The 14192-nt window shown below is 31.3% G+C and overlaps 1 protein-coding gene across 1 annotated transcript; it reads right to left on the bottom strand.

Moving 5' to 3' along the window:
* Window positions 1-11964: 11964 nt before the first annotated feature.
* On the bottom strand, window positions 11965-13850 carry LOC148312832 (uncharacterized). Its single transcript, XM_088272663.1, has 2 exons — window positions 13825-13850; window positions 11965-13186 (listed from the first exon to the last, which is right to left on the bottom strand). Exons 1-2 carry the CDS (start codon window positions 13834-13836, stop codon window positions 12206-12208), a joined length of 993 nt encoding a protein of 330 aa, XP_088128789.1. The 5' UTR covers window positions 13837-13850; the 3' UTR covers window positions 11965-12205.
* Between the last annotated feature and the right edge of the window lie 342 nt (window positions 13851-14192).

Here is a 14192-nt window from a genome sequence, read left to right on the forward strand (position 1 = left end):
GATGTCTTTTGTTTATAGTTAAGAAATGACAGAATGTCGTATTATTTAATGCCGAAGAAAAATGCCTTTTTAATGTGCATTAAGTGAATGTTAAATAATATGCAAATGAGGCTTACAAAGATGTGATAATCTTAATTTAATATCTAGTGTATTATTTATTGCTTGTCAAAATTTAATGTGAAGAATGATACATGTAGACTTTAAAACTTTTATACAATATGATACAACCGGTGAATACAAATAAATTAAGAAGCATAAAAACATATATTTATTTATTTTACTGTACCAAGCACTGGATTTTTGATCTTAATTATTTAAGATTTTTTTTCCCCAATAAGTGAAGGTGATTTACTTCACAAAATCACAAGTGATGGCAGCACTGTCAGTAAGAATTCCACTGAAATGAATCCTACAATAGTGTATTTATGAATTTAATTTTTATTTTATTCAAAATTTTTATTAAAAAATGTGCAGAATGGTGAAGGTTAGATAGTGTATGAAGTGACTACTCAAGCCAGTCAGTGCTAAGTCGTATACCTCGTATACATTCATATTCCCGACTTATAAAAATATTTCATCTCTATTTAGTCCTTTTTTGATTTCTAATTAAAATATATTATATATTGGTTTGGGATCAAATTGTGAAATAACATGATTTATTAAGTATACATATAAAATAATAAAATAAAAACTACAGATGTATTCGAAAAAAGTCGTGTTAACATTAAAAAACTCAATAGTGGTTTTAACCAAGTATTACAATATATAATTTTAATCAAACTGAAATGTACATAGTTAAATGATAATTGAATAATTGTTAGAGAAACTTTAGTTATTTTTCCAGAATCATTGATATTTTAATTAAGTATTTAAAAAGACATCACTCCTATAAATGATTGGAAATGGAGGAGGAAAAAAGGTAGGATAAGGGGTAAGGCAGCAATGGCTAGGACACTTCGGGTCGCATGCCCTTTTTGGTATAACCTTGATTAAAATATTGCCAAACGAATTTCTTGTAGACATTTAATATATGTTATTTGAGCCCCATTAAAAATGTGTTATCTCATAAAATATTTACAAGAACAACCTTAAAATTCATCACCTTTAATGCCAATAGAATATAACGTAGCAGATCTGTCGCAATTTTTCAATCTGTTTTCTGCATTTGCCTCATTCGACTGAACATACGTATTTGTACACATCGGTGCCGCGTGGTCCATATAAGTGATTTCCAGCTCTGTATTTATTTACTCGGTTTATTACGACACAAATCAATATAAACCCCCATTAACTAAATATCTATCTAGAAAAATAGTCCACAATGCAAAAACTATATTTTATTCATAGTAACGAACCCATTTCTTTGCGCCTAGCGGGCTGCGTAGCAGTTTACCAAATTTTATAAAATAAATATTGGAAGTTTTCACTTATAGTATTTTTATAAGTGAAAACTCGTTTCTTCAACACCTTTTTTTACCACAATAGCAGCGCCATGTTTTGAACGTAACATCAACATGAGCAATACGCATGGTAGCATTGCGCATGGTTGACAGCTTGCTTCTCGGCATCTGTAGCTACTTGTACAAGTAAATGTGCGTTTTTCAAAATCTCAAGTCCCATAAATTTGTTTACCGATCGCTTTGATATTTTAACACAACTTTGCATTTGAATACATTTGATTTTATCTATATAAATGAAAATATAACAGATTACTCTTAAACGGGTTTTTATTACCACAATGGCGGCGCCATCTGTCAAACATAACATCAACAAATTCAATATTAAACTTTGCTCTTAGCGGATATCGTGCTTCATTGATTTGTTATATTTTTATTGTCTCATAAGCATTGCGAAATTAAACATTAAAAATATGTGTCTCCTATTTTTTTTTCTTTCCCATTTAACCAGATTGAGCCAGAGCAACGCGTGCCCGGGTGCAGCTAATAATAAAAAAATTAAAAAATAATAAAGTACACGACTCTCCACTGGTTTGCACATACATGCGAATTTCATCATTCAAAGCATTTATCTGTATATCTTGATTCCTGCTTTTATTTTGTCTAAGTGGGTGATAAAATATAGAATCACATTTAAAGTTACACTTGTGTTACTAGATATGAAGAAACTCTGTAGATCAACGAGAGATTTACATCTTGCGCAATAGTAAATCACTTAAAGAAATAAGCTTTTTATCTTAGTTGTCAATCGATAACTATTGTTGCTTTTAAATTTATTATTAAAATATTAACAATAGTTTCTTTTAAGTATTGAAATTCTTTTGTAAGTTTACTAAAAAATATATAAATAAAAAATTGTAAATATTTCTTTTTATTAAGAGTTTTTTTTCTTTTTTTCGTGGTCTGTTTATGGTACCTTGGTTAGTGTCACCGGCTTTTGAGTCTTTTGAGTTTCTGGGTTGGAACCCATTCTTTATACCACAATTAGAGACCTATCTTTAAAAAATAGCCGCAAAGACTTACGAAAATACTAAAAATTTAAAATGTGATACGTGTCTATTTTATTTAAAAAGTACATAAATATTTCTTCTCTAAAGTGAAGAAAAAAGAAAAGAAAAGGAAAATAAAATACATGGTATCTGGTGTGCATTCCAAAGTAAGCTATAATCGAAAATAGAAGAATATGATATTTGAATGCAGTGTGATAAGGATATTTTTTTGGTTCAAGAAAATCCTGATATTTTTATTCACGAATATGAAAAATAATATTTAATTTATGTTTTACTTGGTAATTATCAGTATTAAAATTTTTAAGTGGTATTTACCAAATAAAACAAAAATAAAAAAGGATAGATACTACAGATAGATAGATTATCTACTACAATGTGACTTCCGAATCAATCAATTAATTATATTGGAAAAAATAAGGTATTGGATCTTCATTTATGGAGTAAAATAAATATGATGGGTCAAAATAATAAATATGTTGAAACTTTAATGAGTTATCTTTATTTCTATCAAAAACCAAAAATTGTTTCCTACCCATATCTATGTTATATTTTTTTTGTATTTCAAAAAATATAACATAGATATGGGTAGTGTTATTTGAAATAATTAAATAAAATTTATTTTTTAATCATTTTTGATGATTTGTGTACTTTATTAAAGAAAGACATTTCGATGAAGTTTCAATCAGAATTAAACCACCCGAAAGCTCAGCAGAAGCAGCATTTTATTTATTCAAATATAAAAGTAAAACTCTTTAATTTACAAGACCACTTATTAGTTTATTAATGTAAGTAAAACTATTTTCGAGAATTACACATGTTTTCATCAACGGGTGAAAATAGAAAACATATTTTTATTTTAAAAAAATTATTCCATCATTATCTTATTCCTTACAGTAAATGCAAAATTATTTAATAATATTTAATTTATATTAACCACGTAGCAACACTCTAGTTTTAATAGGTGTCACACGATTGAATAATTAAAGATTCAGAAAAAAATATATCAGCGTGTAAAGTAAGCCATTAATATGACCTCAAGATGTCATACTTCACAGTAAGGGCATGGTAACACATGGCTGAGGTGTAGCTGATGTTTTATTTATAACACTAAATAATTAGGGCAAAATATGATAAAAATTCTAATTATTTAGATTAGTTTGCTAGATATTACTTTTTTGCATAGCATTTTTTGATGTTACTACAAATACGCGAAATATTATGAATACGTAAGTACTTGATAAATTTATCATTCATAACTCGAATTACGAAGGATTTCAAATCCTAAAAATCAAGTTAGCATAAAGTATGATCGTAGAAACTTCAAGTTAACATATTTAGATTTTTAGTAATCGACACAAAAATAAATACATTCACTTAAAACTAAAATAATCTTTGAAATATTAGTATTAACAAAGATTTATTTTTTTTATCTTTCAGTGAATTACTTCCCACGTCTTTACACCACCCCACTAGGTAGAAAAAAAAATCAGTAGATAAATTGGTATTGGGTTTTATTAATATGATAACGAATTTCATATTCAACATATTTTTTTTATTGACACATCGCTTACTCCTTTCAAGAACGTCATAAATAAAAAAACTTGATTTTTCAGGAGAACGTTTTTAAAGTTTAAAAATATAATGCAATGTATTAAAAATAAATATTAAGCCACTTATTGAACTTTTTACTGTGCAACAGATCTTTTAAGGTAAAACCTGAAGGTTTTTCTCCATTTGGAAAATATTTAGTAAATTTAAAAAAGTAATTAAACAATATATTTTCTTCACAATGCAAAAATAACACATTCTGTCCTGTGGCGGGTAAATATTAAGTTAAAAATATGCCGCTTTTGCTGGGATATAGTAAGTTTTCTGGGCATTCCGAAAACATGCACAACTGGAAATTGACGATTTTTGATTTATGACGTTCTTGAAATGAGTGATTTCATTCTGTGTGTATGCAATTTATTTTCAGTTAACTCCATGTAATTGAAAATTATTGTCAGTTAATATATCGAACTTTTGTGTCAATCTTTGTGACACAAATTGAAAGCAGTAGAAATCTAGTTAAACAAATTGAAAAGGACACTGTTCTACAGAATTAGATGGATAACTTCAATCATTTATTTTGATTCATACTATATCAAATTGTTGCGGTTAATTCATTATTTATTCATTTTTCTGTTAATTACATACGAAAAGGAAAAATGAAAAATTTCATAATTTATTTTTTTAATAGAATAAAAACGTAATTGAATAAAAATACTTCTCTTAAAATATGAATTAAATAGTACTACGCTTTTCAAAAAGAATAAAAACACTACATATAAGTTTATTTAATAGAGTGTCTGAAAATAAATTTAGTGAGATGAGTTAAGAAATGAAAGTATGGAATATTTTCTCAAATATGCTTTTAACACAACTATTTTTTATATTATCTTCAAGGATTATTCTGATTTGAGTTACTAACCAAGCTAATTCTTGATTTTATAAATTATATTTATTTGTGTGAATAAAAAAAAATGCCAATGAAAATATGATATGTAAGGCCATTATGTTTTTTAATGGCCCGACATAATTAATACAAAATTATTTTTAGTATCCACTTTTATAAAATAAAAATCGATTACACATAAACCATTTGAATCTAAGTAAATTCAATGAAAAATTAATTGATTAAACTTATTTGATTTAATAAAATCAAAAGCGATCTTTGATCTTTTATCTGCTTTATCGATCGATCGATCTTTGATCTGCGATCTTTTTTCAAAAAAAAATGGCAACCTACATCATTAATTTAAAAAAATAAAATTTATGAAATTTGATTCCCATAGATACTATGTAAATTCACCTGTAACATTTATCCAACAAGTATAATAAAGGACCTTTACTATGTAAATATTGCCTAAGGATATTCTAGGTTTAATTCCAGCGGTACCTTCGTTGAAATTTCATGTGGGAAATAATGAGTTTGCCTTTACTTGTTCTGAATAATTCCATACATGGGCCAGTTTTTCAGTACTCACTTAAATTTAGCCTACCCAAATAATTCTGTTTGCAACCGAAGTGCAGTGGTTAGTTCATTTGGTTACCATGATGGAGGTTCCAGTTTCGATTTTCGTGGGGTTGAAAATAAATATCAGTGATTTTTTACTATAGTATTTGTATTACAAAAATCTGAGAACAAAATTTTAAGTGTCGTAATATTATAAAAGGTAACCTAGAAGAGAATAAATAATAATGGTGATAGCAAAAATTAAAACGATTAAAAAAAACCTGTATTAATATGTCATATATACAATAACTAATGAAAATATAATTATGTTAATTTTATCTTCTAAACTTTAGGTATTATAGTATCGTGCATTTATAAAATAGAAAATGACGTCAATTAGTTGCACTAATCTTGTAAAATAATTAATTCATAATCGGTCAATGTAAAAATTTAAATGTCAAATCGTTTGCATCCAAATAATAAAGGTGATATAATACTAAACTTTTGATTGACTGGTTTTTAAACGTAAAATTACAAACGAGCCCATGCCGTGGTGGAGATTTAGCTACAGGATGTGTCAAGAATTTGCGTTGGCAGGGTATCGGTTGGAAACGTTGGTGTTTCGCAATGGTCATTGCATATATCGGCCGTGTGTAGTATATCACGTGTGTCATAAATCAGATCGTATTCTGGAGTGAATTGGGTAATTCTAAATTCAGTTTAAAATATTATACAACGTATCAACGAAGGATCAAAATGAATAAATAAAATATTATTTTTTGACATCTCATCAAAGATGAAGAAGAATATGGAAGTCTGGGCATTTACGGGGCTGACGACCGTCATAGTCTGGTTTAAGTGATCACTTTACACACGTGTAACATTCACCAATTCTACCCATTATTGACAACCACACTACTCAAATTCTTGGAAGTTCTGTATATATGAACCAATTTAGAAACCTTGTTGTTGAATCACTAGAACTTCACTAGAGACATTTATTGGTGAGATGTAAAGAAGCTTTTTACTAAGCAGAAACTCTTATATTAGTATGTGAGGTCCGAATCCTGGATTATAATCACGCACATCTTTGCTGAGATGTCAAAAAATAATATGAAAATAACTCCTGTAATTGGAGATAATTCAGATTTTGTGAACAAGTATTTGGACACACTAAAAATGTTGTGAATAAATAACACTTATACGAACTTAAAAAACGTTGGCCAGCGATAATTTGACTGAACTAATTTTCTTAAGGCCTAGATCTCGGGCGTTCAAATCACTGTTTGTTTATACAACATAGATGGCTGTTGCGAACTTTAATTTACTGTGTCATGAGATTGATCTAGGAGTTTCAAACATTTTTGAGTATTTTGTGGGTGTCAATCATGGGTAATGATGAACGTGATTACTAAACAAGTCTATGACAGGCCATAAATCCAACCCTGGAAATACCCAGACTTCCATATTCTTCTTCATATAAATGACAAAAAATTTAAAAATAAGTAGAGGAAACCCAGATTTGTAAACAAGTATAACGAGGATATATATCGCTCACTCCTTTCAACAACGTCATATAACAAAAATTGTAAATTTTCAGTTCTTCATGTTTTTGGAATGTCCAAAAAATATACTATATCCCAGCAGAAGTGGCATATTTTTAACTTAATATTTACCCACCACAGAGTAGACAGGTTGTTTTTGCATTTTTAAGAAAAGGTATTGTTTATTTTTTTTCAAATATACTAAATATTTTTCAAATGGAGAAAAACATTCAGGTTTTACCTAAAAAGATCTGTTGCACAGTAAAAAGTTCAATAAGTAGCTTGATATTTATTTTTAATACATTTCATTATATTCTTAAACTTTAAAAACGATCTCCTGAAAAATCATGTTTTTTGATAAATGACGGTGTTGAAAGGAGTTAGCGATATAATACTTGGACAGGCTCAAAATGTTGTGCACTATATGTTATGTATTTTATTAAACAGTCATTAAGGCTGAGATCTCAAACGTTGAAATTCGGAACGGCAATCGGCTGGGCGAGAGGTCGGACGTGTTTTGCGCACGATTTTTTTAGCACGTATGTTGAAATTGGACGTTTTTAGAATAAATATATGTATATTGAAACAATATTAAAAAAAACTCTTTTCTTTTCAAAACCATGTATTAATTTCGATTTAAAACGGTATTTTAAGCAAAAAATTCAATGACGTCAAATGTTTCCTGAGTTTAAAGAAAATTAAGTTTCGGTTTATCGTATGTTGGGTTTATGGTAATCAATTTTATAAAATATCGATAGAATTAGCGAGTATGCTATCGGGATCGTGATAACGAATGAGTGTATCTTCAATAACGATAATTATTTGAGTGGATATGGAAATTGTAAAGGTTAATATATAATTATCGCGATGATTTGTCAAAGCTAGGTCATATGAACTAAGAAGCATTATCTCTGCACGTTTGGCAGATTATGTAAATGATATATTAGGTTAAACAAGGATGTATTTTAAACGCCTATTATAATATATTATGTGTGAGTAACTTCTACATCCGTTTGTTTTCTCGTGATAACGAGATAACAGTGGCGATTCGTGATTTTTTAAATAAGGATGTTACATATTTGAGGCACTGTAGCAGCTTTGAAAACGAACTTAATATGAAAATGGATATAAAAAAATCTAATTAGATTATTGTACATCTCGTCATATTTGCGTTTTATATTAATTTATTTTCAGTCATTTCTGTCCGCCTCCGTAGTGTAATGGTCAGTATGCTCGGCTACCGTTCTAGAGGTCCCGGGTTCGATTCCCAGGGGGGTTTCATAAATATAAGTGATATTTTCACTCTAATATTTATTCAATATTACACTGGACTGAAGTGGAGGGCTGATCACCTTTCCTTCATTTGTAATCGATCGAGATAACACCACGTTTATATGAAGCAGTGCCCTATGCACCATTGGGGTGCGGTAAGGGTTTTATTATTTTATTAAATAACAGTTGCCATTTATTTTCATTTTATCATTTTCATAAAATCTTTTTCTTCTCCTTCCTAACTTCTTACCTGCCTAATCTCATTCTTCCACTATTTTTTGTGATGAAATTATTTTCTATTTTATTTTTCTATTTAGTATTAATTACTGAAAATTCCACTAGCTAAATAACCGTTTACAAACCTTACCATTCACTCAATGTATGTATGTATATGTATACGAATAACATTTTGAGACTGTCCAAATACTTAAAAAAAAAATCTGGATCTTCTCGGCTTATTTTTTGGGCATCTTAAAAAGTATAAGAAGTTTAATAAATAAAATAAAATAATATGAAGAGATTATATGTATAATTAAAAGTAATATCCATGTAATCGCTTTTTACGTGTGATTAGCTCCTGCGGAGTAGAGAAATATTTACGTATGTGTTAATAGTTAACCTTTAAACACAATGACCTCACATAGATAGTAAGTTAATAAAAACGGAAAAAATAACTGTTGCCTGTATGAAAAACAAAACTTGCAATGTGGAAATAAAGTGCAAAGTACGTATGATTTTTTCATTCAAATTGTCGATAGTGAATCTTTTTTTTGTGAAGGTTAGTTCTTATTTTATTTTATTTCACAAAATATCATTGAACTAACAAATTTTAATGATATTTTGTATCAAATTTAAAAAAAGTACAGTTTAAGAAACAGATAACGCATTAAGAAATACCAGAAAGCTCATTTCTATGCACGGTAATTAAAATTTATTGAATCGTTGAAATAATTGTCTGGAAATAATTAAATTATTACCGGTTTCCATTAGTGGTTGGTAGTTAGAAATTTCAAAAAAAGTATTACTAAGACAGGAAACGAAATGATAAAAAAAGTCCAAAAAACGTTCTTACCTATGTTTTTAAAGATTCATCATAGATGGCAAAGATTCATCATGATAAAATTAAATAATAAGGAAGTCTTTGGCTATTTTTCAGGGTTTGCAAACTTTTTTTTTTTCTATGGAATTACAATCTAGCTAACATTTCAATAATAACAAAAAAATATTCTAAGAATCTGTAGCTAAAGGGTATTCGCAAACACACAATTCAGCTGCACGGAAAGCCAGACGACATATTGGGATTGTTTTTTTTTTTTTTAAATGTGTTTTGAAAATATATTTTTTCATTTTTTTGAACTCTATCCCTTTGATTGACTCTTTTCTTATCAAAATCATATTTTTATTTCGAAGAAAAACGTATTTTTCCATACAAAAATGGTATTTAAGAATAACTTTCAATCAGGTACGTTAAATGGTAAACCCAGGTACGTTTAAAAAAATTAAGTTACGGGCTACCGAATATCCCGCCTTAATATATTAAGGTCATATTTTTAATTATATATTTTATGCATTTAAACAAAAGCCTGGCATTTACAGTTTGGATCGTTTGCACAAGCACTTGTTTATAGTAATTATAAAAATGTTTCAATATACTACAAACAACAAGTAGGTACATATGTATGACACGCCCTTGCTCTTATTATTATACCAGGGCTAAGCATTCTTATTAAATAATAATACATAATACTATTGCAGTGCCGGACTTACATTCATAGGTTTACTTGGTACAAGCGCTCTGGCACTTATCTACATGGTAGGAAAGAATAATACCTAATAATATTTCCGAAATACAAGTAAAACAAAATAGATCTTTAAGAAATATTTTCGTTTACCGTACACAACTCATGTAAAAGACATTTAATTAAGTACTAACATAATATCTTTTGACATTATTCCAACATATGAAATTACGAATACAACGAGCACCTAACCGATTTTTAACAGATAAATTGATCATTATAATATCGAGGACATAATTAAACACGAGGAGCCGATAAACACAACTATGTTTGGAGTAAGTTCCTTGATATATATTGCCTTTACCTAAATTAACCAGCTGCCTGACATGCATAAAGTAAAATTCAGCCAGGGATCCAAAATGAATAAATTGAGAAAAATACTTTATGGAAAGATATTTGTGTTAGTGATTAGTTTTATTCTCTCATTTTTTCCTTTAAACATCCTTCTTACCTTATGTTTTTATATGCCTATTTACTGTACCCTTTGTTGTTTTATATTTTACATTTTGCCATGTGTTTTCTTATTTGTTTGTTAGTCTTGTTAACCGTAATCCCATGTCCCAAAATGAGTAGTGGAAAATTACTCATCGGGAATATTATATATGTGACTTATGTATGTAATATGTTTCAGTCAATGAATAAAATCCACGTATCAATTTTGAAATTTGTATATTCTCGTCATTTTTCAGAAAACGAACTACGTACCAAGTACACTCTTTTTCCCAGTGGAAAATATTAAGATTTTTTTGTATGACATTCGTGGATTCGGAATTTCAAACGAGGAAATCGCGAGCGATAAACTTACGTGTGCGGGCTGCATAATTGACAGGGTGTCCAGATCCGGCACTGTACAAGTGTTGCCTAACTCTTGGATCATTTTCTTTGCAGCGAAAAGATCAACCGCGAAAACGTGCCGTAGTTATACCTACATCTAACTAACAATAGGTCAGAGGTGTCATTATTCAGACTGACATGAATCTAGCTGTCAGTAATATTATTATGTATCAATCTTTCATTCGTAAAATAAATTTGATCTGAACTGGGGAAATGTCTACATAGAAAGATTTAGTATCAAGTATTAGGTAATGCTAATATTTATTTTTAAATAATATAAATTTATACTGAAAGCGAATGTCCATATAATTTAATACCACTAAAATAATTTCAATAATTGATTCGGCCGTCGCTTTGTGGTAATAAATCTCCATTTTTAATTTAAGTTTTACTTGGGAAATACCATAATTTCTTTAAAATCTATTGTGACATGTGTTTTGATGAATTCCTCATCATTTTCAAATAACAATAAAATTCAATATACAATATTTCAAGTACTTCCATTAGGATGTAACAGTATTAAAATCAGCACAGTCATTGAATTAAGCCCTACAATGTTGGTTTTCAAGATGGTATATTATTAATATTTATCTATTTTTTCTGTTCTCTTACTAAAAATGTAAATTTAACCTTTAAAAACGTAAAAAGATTTCATGTATTTACTTACTAGATATCTAAAATAATAATTAGGTAAAGAGATATATTATTATATACAGATATGTAAATATATTATTTTAGTTGTATAAATCGTGGAGTGGGTGTTTTAATTTCACCTGTATACTCGTTATTCCGTGATACTTTAAATGAACAAATAATAAATAGTTATTATTAAATAATTGCAGACTGAATTATTTTTCACTGTGTTATTATATTGTTGCTGTGTAAAAGGTCATATTGGTTGTATACATTTTATATGGGTATGGTATACTGCACTTGCATCATTAGATAGGTACTATCCAATGCACTGGAAAGGTTCTTCATAGACGACTTAATACCAGCATCTGCGCATATAACCTAGTTTAGTGTGAATTAATAAAAACGCAAATTATTTTTTAAGACTTATATTATCAGACTAAAAACAATAAATAAAACATAATAATATAAATAAATAATTATCGGTCGGAATTAATGATATACGAGTTGCGCGTATCAATATTTTAAATTTTGTTCGTATTATTTGAGCTAATAACGTGACAGTTATAAATTCAAATAAACAGGTACGTTTTGGGGTACGAGAAGGAAAATGTTGGCCGTGTGGTCAGAGTGAAGGGTAGATTTCAGGTGTGTTGGGAAATTACCATCCGTAGTTGACTCCGAGGCCGGAGGAGTAGCTGGCGTGGGATACGGCGGAGGCGGGTGAGTAGGCGATGGCTGACTTCAGCACTGGGGTGGCGGCGGCGTAACCGTGGACGGCTGGAGCGGCGTAGGTCTGCACGGCGGGGGCGGCGTAGTGGGCTACGGCGGGGGCAGCGGCATAGTGAGATACGGCGGGGGCAGCGGCGTAGTGGGATACGGTGGGGGCAGCGGCGTAGTGGGATACGGCGGGAGCGGCGTAGTGAGATACAGTGGGGGCGGCGTAGTGAGATACAGCGGGGGCGGCGTAGTGGGACACAGCGGGGGCGGCGTAAGCCACAGCGGGCTGAGCGTAGGACACGACGGGAGCGGCGACGGCGATCTTAGCATCGTTGGTGATGCGGGTGTCGTACTTGCGGACGCTGGAGAAAGCGGTGTCTACGGCCTTAGAGTAGTGAGACACGGCTTGGTTTCCGTCCAGGGAGCGGATGGTGCTCTGTTGGGAGGATCCTACGGCGTGGGGGGCGGCGTAGTGCACGGCGGGGGCGGCGTAGGTGTGCGCGTAAGCCGGAGCGGCGTAGGTCTGAGCGGCGTAGGTCTGAGCGGCGTAAGCGGGGGCGGCGTAAGCGGCCTTAGCGATCACGGGGGCAGCAATGGAAGAATAGATGGAGGACACGGCAGGCGCGGCGGAGTAGTGGGACACGGCAGGGGCGGCATAAGCTGATACAGCGGGGGCGGCGTAGCTGGTGTAAGCGGGAGCGGCGGCGTAGGTCTTGGCCACGATGGGTCCGGGAGCGTAGCTAGCCACGGGGGCATAGGCAGCCTTGGCGAGCACGGGGGCGGCCACGGAGGAGTAGACCGAGGACACGGCGGGGGCCGAGGAGTAGTGCGCCACTGCGGGGGCGGCGTAGGAGGCGTAGGCTGGCTCGGCAGCCAAGTAGCCAGCATTGGCGGTGGCCAAAGCGGCGAAGAGGACGATCAGCTAAAAAATTGACAAAATTCATCATCAGGATCATTTACAATTTATTCAAAAAAAAATTGGCATATATTTGATGGAGCTAATATTACCATTTTTTTAAATGCATTAAAAACATTATTTTTTGTGTGTTATTTTGAGAAATTTGAACGTTTTCTGTTTAAATTTGCAAACTTGCAAGTACTGCAAACATAGATCATATTTTTACATAAACGTATTTTTACATTAGACAATATTTTTTTTCCTTATGAAAATATTAAATAATCAATTTTGTTAATCATGTTGGGTTTAAAATTCATAACAATAATATTATTGGTATAAATATTTATAAGATCTGAATCATTGGTCGAAATTAAACTGAATTTTACTAATAAAACTCTCTATGTTTAGTCTAATTTTACTTCTAATGCCACACGATATTAAAAACAATATTGTACATTATTTATTGGAAAATATTTCTTAATTTTGCATCGCAATTTGAAAAAAATACTTTTTATCGATTCGTAAAATAAACTATCACTCATAGTTATACACTTCACTAAAAGGAGATTGGCTCAAACAATAAAATATATTTTCGACAGACACTAAAAAATTAGCACTTAAAAAATAACTAATAACAGACACCCTGAGAGAACTGCTTGTACCTTGAATGCCATTGTTGCTTTGTAGATTGAGGATCAAAATCGAATGATGATTTTGGGGTCTGTTAGAGAGACTTTTATAGTCGGGCCCCGTCCGTGACTCTGGCTTGAGCCCTGGGGGCGGGTCGCAAAAATTTGAGAACAACTTTTCGCGCGAGAAAAAAAAACGCCGGTTGGTTAGAAAGTGTCGGTAAGGTCAAGAGTTATACAGAACATAATATCCTAACAAATAAAATTTGCACGAAAAAAACAAATGCTAAATTGTGTTTATTTTGTTATGCCCGTTGAATAATCGTCAAATTTTTAAACACAACAAAAAATGTTTGTTATTTTATTTAACAAATTTATTGATAAGGCAAATTAAGATTTTA

Source organism: Brachycentrus maculatus, unplaced genomic scaffold (genome assembly GCF_059751285.1).
Source record: "Brachycentrus maculatus isolate JH-2025_06_01 unplaced genomic scaffold, ASM5975128v1 h1tg000031l, whole genome shotgun sequence".
NCBI classification, from domain to species: domain Eukaryota; kingdom Metazoa; phylum Arthropoda; class Insecta; order Trichoptera; family Brachycentridae; genus Brachycentrus; species Brachycentrus maculatus.